The 9,177-nt window shown below is 42.8% G+C and overlaps 1 protein-coding gene and 1 long non-coding RNA gene across 4 annotated transcripts in view; one reads left to right on the top strand and one right to left on the bottom strand.

The window, feature by feature from the left end:
• Window positions 1-2,783: 2,783 nt before the first annotated feature.
• Window positions 2,784-4,664, bottom strand: LOC120789197. Its single transcript, XR_005707355.1, has 2 exons — window positions 4,414-4,664; window positions 2,784-4,129 (listed from the first exon to the last, which is right to left on the bottom strand). It is a non-coding gene; the product is annotated as an uncharacterized LOC120789197 (long non-coding RNA).
• The window catches only part of map7b (microtubule-associated protein 7b), a 27,596-nt gene continuing 22,204 nt past the window's right edge, over window positions 3,786-9,177 (top strand). The window contains exons 1-2 of one of the 3 annotated variants that reach the window (XM_040125770.1): window positions 3,786-3,856; window positions 3,934-4,091. In XM_040125770.1, the coding sequence (XP_039981704.1) occupies window positions 4,046-4,091 (46 nt within the window). In that variant the 5' untranslated portion in view covers window positions 3,786-3,856; window positions 3,934-4,045. The other 2 variants (XM_040125769.1, XM_040125768.1) reach the window with 2 other exon arrangements.

Here is a 9,177-nt window from a genome sequence, read left to right as displayed (position 1 = left end):
TAACAACGATAATAGCAGAGATTAGCATACATTCAGCTAGGAACAGTCAATCCTGGCTCAAATATCAATGGGTTAGCTGAAAAACAAAACAAAACACTGAACTGTTTCGTTTCTGTCTCATATCTCATTTTGTCCAATTGAAATGCTTCTTTGCTAAAGGTAAACTGTGAGGTGAAACGCCCCTTTTATTTCTATTCACTCTGATACTCATTAACATTTTTAGCTAAATACGGATTTTGGTGTTTGGTGAATCAATAAATTTGTTGTAATTTGCAAGACATAAAAGGATACATGAAAGCTGCTGTTATTCATGTATAAATATCAAGGGGATTAAATAATACTTCATTCATTATTAATAGTTATGCAATTAGCTGAATCTTGTGATTTAGACATCCTATAGATGTATCATAGAAACCTAATCAGAAAGGTATTGAACCCCTATATAAAGATTGAATGGAGTTTTGAAGAGTCGAAGATTTTTAATGTAAAAAGAGGGCTCCCTCTGCTGGTAGTATGGGATAATAGTAATACATTCAACATGAGCGGTTTGTGATTGGTGGCTTGCCAGTTAAAAACCTCTGGCTATTACTATAAATGTGTTTTATTATCACTGTCCTGTAAAAATGTATATCTCCAAATTTGGTGATTTTTAATTTTTCATATAAATGGAAAGATTAAATGCTCCTTTTTTGGTTGAAAAAAATATTTCCCACTTCTTAAGCTAAATGATACCTTTAAAACCCATTGGATTACCAGACAATGTGCACTGTTATTAAGGGCCTATTTCACAGAGAGAGGTTTTGACATGTCACAGTACGAAAAGCACAGGTATAAATCATAACGTGAATGTTGAATTGTCTGCCGAGAAAAAGGCCTATTGTTATTTGTTCATAGAGTTGTTAAGATCAGCTAATTCCCAACATAGCTCCGCCCAACTTCAACGTGACTAGAGGTCTAGCTACCTAGTTCTTTGTAAGATCCCGAATTGTTACACATTTATGCCATAACTTGACATCTTGTTCCGCAGTACTTACATATACTGTACCTATTGGTACGTAGGCTACTGCACCGCTACACCGTTGGTAGGGTTTTCTGTGCTGCCCATGATGTTCTGGCCATTTCTCTCACAACCTGCAAGAGCTAGTTTCATGTAGTCCTTCTTGGAGCAATTTCTGCTCCAGGTTAGTTCCTTCTAGCTGCCATGCAAAAAAAAGAAGGCCAGCAGCACTACAGCACATTTCATTATCCTTTAATATTTAAATTCATGATGCATCCAGGTGTAAAGAGAATACAGATTGTAACTCCTAAATCTTACAAAATGGAAACAGTAGTCCTCTACAGTGTATCTGATGTAGATTTTTCTCCTGTAAGATTATAAAAGGATATTGTTAAATAAGAAGTTGACTGGAGTCTGACGTCTTTTGGTGTGTTGCTGACTTTCTCCAGGTGCCAAATTTACAATTAAAGCGCAAAAACTCTGCTACCACTGCTGACCCTCCCCAGAAGAGGAAGCGGATTGTGGCTTGTTCTCCTAAACCTTCTGATGAACATCTAGAGGTGTTGAATTTGGTTCCACTTCCTGGGCCCTCCACCCCAGCAGATGACAACCCAGGGTGGCTGAATGTGGTTGGTGATTTATGGTATTTTGATAGCAAACATTTTCTTTGTGGATTTCTCCAGGACCTGTTGGACTTCACAGACTTCAACACCTACCAGGAGCTGATCAACGACTGTGACAACAATTCTGACTTTAACCACATAGAAATATTTCTCTTGTCTCATCCATACTGGAAGGCTTCTTCATGCTCTGTCCTCACACATAAAACTCGACCTGTGAAGTAGCACATGCCAGCTAGCCCAGCCTTTAATTGTACCTTGCCTTTCATGCCCAAAGGGAGTATCACTTCTCATAGAGATAACTGAAGTGATTAAATGACGTCTGCCCCCCTAATCCTGCATATTATAAATCTGAAGATGGTTATGAACCAATTGCCAAGCTTTATGGGAGTTTCTGACATCTGACATCCGTCCATCTCAGTTCCACCGGTTTATCCCCAAGAAGATTAATGGAGGTCTTAAGGATCCAGAGACGCTCAACCTGAGACTTTAGTGCCTTACATTTCCAACCACGCTCCCTTAAAAAGACTGCCAGTTAGATTGCTCTATTACAATGATTTGCACTCGTTCTGTAAACCTTTGCACCTTTGCGTTGAATAAAGTCCATCAAACTCTGCATCATCAGATCAGTCATTGGAATCCACAAGAATAAGCATAAAAACGGTATCTTAATATCTGAGATCTTGCTGAATTTGTCTTTGTTTTTTTTAGTTACTTATTTCAGTTTGCCAGCAAATGTCGTTATTTATTATTTTGGTGCAACTTTCTAATACGTCACCCTTTATAAAAGGGATTATAGGCAGTATTTAATAACTTAATAAACATTAATTTTCCTCTCACTTTCTGATAAGTGATCAAGTCTGCAGATATAAAAATCAGTAAGTCATTAATAAAGGATCATGACTTTCTTAATTTCTAATAATCGATCAGCAAAAATTCATCGTCGACTTCATTCATAACATAATGACGGATTCTCATAGTAAAGCCATTCATTTTGCCATTGTGAATGTTAATAAGTTGTTTTTAAATGGATTTTGATACAGATGTTCAGCAGCCCTTTTCCAGAAGGTAAGTCGTAGAGAGTCAATTGAAGGACAATTTTCTACAACCTGGCAATCCGACAGTCGTTCTTATTAATGGCTTATAAATGATCCACAACACATCAGTAAATTACTTATTTTTATTACACCATAACTCTGCAGTAATTATGCTATACTTTGCGGGATGTAATCTACCACCAGAGTTATTGAAAAAATACCTGTGTTGGTGTGCAAGGCCTTTAAGTTAACTATGTTCCCATTTTAATTTCTTGTAATCTTGAGCTAATTACCCTTTAACCCTAGTACCTGTTCTGACCGGGGTACTGATATGAAAGACTGCTTTAATAGCTGTATTAAGCGTTGGGGTATAGATTTCATTGTGAGGAATTGTGTCCTATGGTGGACACAAGCTATGACTAGTCTCAAAATGCGCATATGCTCACAGAAACTGCAAATTTCAAACTGGACTGGACTGGACCAGGAACTCTACGGCTCTCTGCGGGAAAGGGCCAGAGTCGAATCTTTTTCCTTGGGGGGGCTACGGTCCTTCAGTGGCTGGGAAGAAGCCCCGAGGGTAGACAACACGAACAGACTCCACAAGCTGATTCAGAAGGCTGGCTCAGTCCTGGGGGTGGAGCCGGACCCTCTGCATGCAGTGGCGGTGAGGAGGATGTTGTCAAAACTCCTCTCCGTCATGGACAATGTCTCCCAGCCTCTACACAGTGTTCTGGCAGGCCGCGGGAGCCCGTTCAGCCAAGAGACTCAGAATGACCAAGTGCTCCACTGCACGCCACAGGAGGTCCCTCCTTCCTGAGTCCATCTTGATATACAATCGATCTCCTTTCTGCGGTTAAACTAATGTTCATTTATGTTGACCTCCATTACTACTGACAATTTTTTTGAACTTGCCCAGACCCCAAATTAACGGTAAAGTGACCGTGGCAACGATTTCACCCTACTGATACAGTCTGACTGCCAGTAGATGTCAGCACGGTACTTCGTTTAAACACCTGTAGCCCATGTAGTTTAGCTTCAGCACATTTCCCCGTCTCAAGCTCTTCGAGCGTAGATGTTTAAAGCGGTAAAAACATCCCGAGATGGACCCAACCGAACCTTTTCTCGACATAAGTAGACGTTTGGCTCCTGCGGCTAAACGTCTACAGGAGGTTTGACGTGGCCCAAACTGAAGCAAATCAAAGGTATGAAAAGTTCATTCATCAGTGTTGTAACTATCACATATCATCAGTTCGCTTTGCGCTGCTAACACTGATGCTAGCCCGTGTCGTCCCCCACCTGTCCGTGGGAGGGTGTCCCGTCTGTCTCAGGATAGAGTCCGGCAGGTCCCTCGGGTTCCTGCCGCTGATCCCTCTCAGCTGACGTCAGGAGAAATGGCGGACCAGGATGGCAGCGACGCATCTCCTCCCGAGTCCCAAGGTGAGTTCTTGCAGACCGGAAACTTTCCAGAGACCAAACTTTTTTTAAATGGACAAAGTGTTAGGTAAGCGACGCGGTGCTTGTCAGTGAGAGGGCTTCCCATGATTTTCGTCGGTGTTCGAACGCTGACGCTGAATTACAAGAGAGACTGAAATACCGGTCGGTCACGGGAGTGGGATTAACTCTCAACGGACTCGCCCAACCAGTTTCTTTACGGGTTTTTGTTGTTGTTTGTTTGTTTGTTGGGGTTTTTTTTTTAATTCTTTTATTGTATTAAACACGACCTGTTCTCTAAACTACTCGAATATTTCTTGAGTGTTACCTATGTTGCCGTTGTCGAGGGACATTTTGAGCTCCTCGCGCGCTGGCAGACACCTGTTGCTGACATTTTGTCAACTCGTCGAAACGCTCCTTCGGTTGACTTGACAGGTGAATTAGTGGAAATAAGCGGAGGGGAGGTCTCGGGAGAGCAGAAGCTAGCTTTGCCATGCTTTGCCATGCTTTGCCTTGGGCCGTAACTTACTTTCCTAGCTTGTCCACCAAATTTTTGTACATCTTTTGCTCGGTCCACAGTTTTCTGTAACACCGCGTAACCGGACACCTGTGACCCAAACTGCTTATTTATGGTGTCGTCGTTCATCATATTAACTTTGGGACTGAAAATGACCACTCGCGGCTTCACTGCAGTACGGGTTGTTTTTTGTTTTTTTTAATGCACTGTTTTGTCAGACTTAAGTCTTAAACGTTGTATAAAAATCTAAAAGCAAAATAAAATGGTGGTAGTGTTCGGCTGTGCGGGAGCCACTGTCTATCTAATAATTTGTGCTTTAGGACAAACCATCAAATCAATACCGCCAGAGGAATAATAGAATATTGTGGATTTGTTTTTGTAATTCAGCACTGAATCGTAAAGGGCCATTTCTGAAGCGAAATTCTGCATTTGTTTAAAATTTGAAGCATATTTGCATATGTTAACTCGAATAGTGATGACACAACAGGTGTGTTTCATTATTTATTATTGGCAAATACCTGCGGTGACATCACTGAGCGGGGTGTGGTCAGAGCAGTGCAGCGGCGTATTATTTCCTATGTAATGCGCTCCTGAATTTTCAAAGCTGAAATGTAACCATCTGTATGATGGGGGCTAAAATGTCGATCAGGACTGAGGGTGTCCAGTTGACGATGCCAAAATTGTCTAGCTTTTTCACTTTAGTAAATAACCTCCGACACTTGTTGACACTGGATGCTATGTCATTAGATGATCATGTATCTCTGCTGTGGTTAGAACATGCAGTATTTTTTTTTTTTTCAAAATGTGAGCTTAACACTTGTATTCATGGATTCAGCTTTTAAATTCTGCATGGTAATTTGGTAGCCCAACAAGTTCTCTCTAGTAAAAGTACTGTTTGTAAACGTTCTTTGGTTTGGCGCATTTGGTTAGTCTAATCAGGATAAGTTTGCTTCAGGAAATAAAGTGTACAAAAGCAGACTAGTTTAGACCCTGCTGCAGACTCTCAGCATCCATTTTCTATAACATGGTGTTTTCATGCTTGACAGTCCTGCTGGCTTAGTATTCATGAACAACTTCCTTCCGTATGCATTATTTATCTTATATTCCTGTGATGCTGTGAGCTCTACAAGATGCCCAATCCACTGCACCTCTGACCATAACAGTGAGTCTGGCTCTAATGTTGTGATCACTGTATCCTACAGGACAATGTCTGACATCCCTTAGTTGCCCATCAATATGCCAGCACAAAAATGCTTCTTATATGTTTATTCACTCTGGGGCAAAACACGTTTTAATATCTCCTCTCTTATCAGCTGACAAATGAATTCCTAACTTGTTATTACTGCCAGCATGTTGCCAGGTGCAAATCTATTGCAGTTTGCCTCTATTCTCCTCCTTTCAGTCAGAATCTTTACCTTTATTCTTCCCATTTCAAATGGACCTTAACATAATGATAGACACACAGTAGTACTGTTCACACATGCCCCGATGAGCGAGGAGCACGGCCTTCCCTTGCAGCCCTCCTTCACCAACAGTACCACCATGATGACATTATTTCCTAATCTGGAAGGCTACACTGTGGAGAGGTGCAGCTGTACTGGGTTGCTCTGGCGATGTGCTGGTGGTGGGTGGACCCCCGCTGTTTGCTCATCTTGGCCCCATCATGTAGGTTGTAGTAGATTCAGAGACAATCATATACATATATTCTTATATTTCTATATGGATCTACAGTCAAAATAGTTAATTTGTTCCTATGTCTGTGTCTCTCATGCACACATTCAATAGGTGTGAGAAGGGTGTGTAGCCTAGCCTATCCAGTTAAAGTCTGAGGGTAGGATTACCCTATCCTGCAAGGACAAAGATCAGGTTGCGCTCTCATGAGTATGTTTGTTTGTACAGCATTTGCTTACTAAGGAGAGGAGGCAGTCTTGTCCTGAATTCCTTATGACTTTGTGATTTGGATGTGTTTATTAGCAAACACTCATTATGCCAGACCACTCATTGGGCTATTCACTTTGCAAAAGTTTATGTAAATATAAGGCCAACTGCAAGAAGTGCAACTATAATGTGTTTGAGCCAAGATTTTTTTTTATCAGAGGTTGTGTCTTTAGTCGTTTTGTCACCTTGATGTTTTGAGCCACTGTATCTAAGTTGCTTTAAGATTTCAAATTGTCATCCTGCTTGTTTAATCTCTGTGTGTATTTGCTTTGGTAGATGTGAGATAAGCAAGCACAAGCACACACCACTAGTAAAGGTTGTTCAGGCTGGTTTACACATTGTTATTGAACAGGCCTCCAGCAAATTCTCATGTTTGAGGAGGTGAGAATAGAGAATTGTTGGTATTTTTGCTTCTGCTTCATGCTTATTACAGTTGTGTCACGCTGTCCCCGTAAAGACCAGTCACACATGAATTGAAGGATGTACTATAGTACAACTGTGGTGTATGAAATAGGTGATGGCTCTTTAAGTGGGGAATGGGGCAGGGACATATACCATGTGCTCTATGAACACACCCCTTCTACAGATACTGCTCCAGTACTGCATTGTTTGGTTTCATGTGTGCATAGGCATGCATCCCTACTTTGTGTGTGTGTGTGTGTGTGTGTGTGTGTGTGTGTGTGTGTGTGTGTGTGTGTGTACACACATTACATTAAAGTGTGTCTGTCCTCTGCTCTTGCGCTTCCACTCTCCCACTGCATCATTTGCCCATGTGCTGCTTTTGTCAGGGAAACCCCTTACTGGTACCGGCTCAACTTCAGCTGCTGGATTCTCACTGAATATTTTAACAACCCTGCTGCCGTCTGTTACCCGTGTATGTATAGGCCTGAGTATGTGTGATTGTGTGTCCCGTGCAGCCTGTGTGATGTGATTCTTCTGACAAGTTTGCATTTACAGAATAGGCCTAGCCAAGAGAGAGTCGAGGAGGGAGAAGGGGGGCTGCAGCAACAGTAGTGACAGCAGCAGCAGCATCTCTTGAGGAGTGAGGGAGTCAAGAGAAGTGCAATCCTTCCAGCTCTTGGACGAGCCAGTCTTGTGGATTAAGTCGTCTTTTCTGAGCAAGACGACAAGAGCTCATCCTCAGACACTGTCGCACTCTCTGTCTCTTTCACTCTTCTCTCTATGCCCGGCACTGCCATCGCAGGCAGTGTGGACATGGCACAGTGAGCTGGTCTGTTTGTCTCATTCACACTCTCCCTCAGGACATTTGCTCATCATCTTTACCTGTCTCCTTTTTCTCTCATCTACCACCATTTATTTCCTTCATCTCTCCTGCTCTTTTTCTTCTGTCTTCCCCCTTCTCTCTCCCTCTCTGTCTTCCTCCTCCTCTCTCAGACGCAGAGTTGCAATGTGCAGTCAGGAGAAATTAGCTGTTAGCATTAGCTATTAGCTATTGGTTATCTTCGTCTTCACTCAGAAGTAGACTTTTAGGGGTGACCCTGTTCTCCAGCATCCTCTGGGGTCCATCACTGACCTGCCCCCCCCTTACCCCCTACCCACCCACCCAGCGCTCCAGGGTGGGATGGGCAGGGGCTGGGTGAGCTAGCCAGGGGCTCTAGGGCTAGCAACAGGGCAGGCAATGCCAGAGAGTAAAGGACAAGGACAAGGCGGAGGTGCAGGCGGGTGCTTGCGGGGCAAGTGGAAGCTGAGGAAGGGAGGCAGCCGCGCAACCATCCCAGTACTCTTCACCATCACTGAGGAAGAGGAGGGACAGAAGCGGAGAGATGCTTGCAAAAGAAAGAAAAAAGGTATGAAGGGAAAGGAGAAAGGGAAACTGAAAGTGGAGAGCACAATTCATTTGTATGCTCGGGTACTTTGTGCTGTTAAAACTATTAAATTGTGTGTGTGTGAGTGTGTGCGTGTGTTTGCGTGTGTGCGCGCGCCTGTACTCGTGTTTGTGCGTCCGTGTGTGTCTGAGAGAGTGAGGGCATTAATATCTGGGACAGAGAGGCTACTGGGGCAGAGGGATGTTTAACCAGTCTCTGGAGAGTAACAGCAGTAGACAATTAGAAAAAAGATCTGAGTTTGTGTTGCAATAAAGACAAGTGTGTGTGTATTTTTTTTTAATGTGATGCTATAGTGAATAAGTGTACCAGGATCTTGGATAGTAAGGAAAGACTTGCATTACGTTGCTGTGTTCCATTTGTGTGTGTGGGTGTGTGTCGCTGTGGGTGGGTGGGTGGGAACCAGCTGACAAGGCAAGATTAGGTCAACACAAGGGCAACGGATGAGAGTGAAGGTGCAGTCCACTTCACACGTATGTGGTTGTAAAGCATCAGTAAGCAGAGCATTCAGTCAGCAGGATAGCGAGTGTCTGCACTGTCTCAGCTGGTGTAAATGTTCAACACATTTACTTTTCATTCTTCTCTTGCTGTCTTCGTCCTGTTTTCCAGAGCTTGAAACATCTGACAGCCTATGTAAAAGATTTTCTTTGCTGTTGTTATGTATTCATTTACTTCTTCATTTATTTATATCAGAGCTTCTTGTTTCATATTCCCAGGGACAGATGGTCTCAGGAACCTGTTTCTGTTTGGCTTGGGGTTAGGGTCTGGAAACTAAGTAAGGAACTAAGAGGAG

The sequence above is a fragment of the Xiphias gladius genome, chromosome 4 (assembly GCF_016859285.1).
Source record: "Xiphias gladius isolate SHS-SW01 ecotype Sanya breed wild chromosome 4, ASM1685928v1, whole genome shotgun sequence".
In the NCBI taxonomy this organism is placed as follows: Eukaryota; Metazoa; Chordata; class Actinopteri; order Istiophoriformes; family Xiphiidae; genus Xiphias; species Xiphias gladius.
Note: the sequence above shows the minus strand (reverse complement) of the source record. Positions and strands in the feature narration are given on the sequence as shown.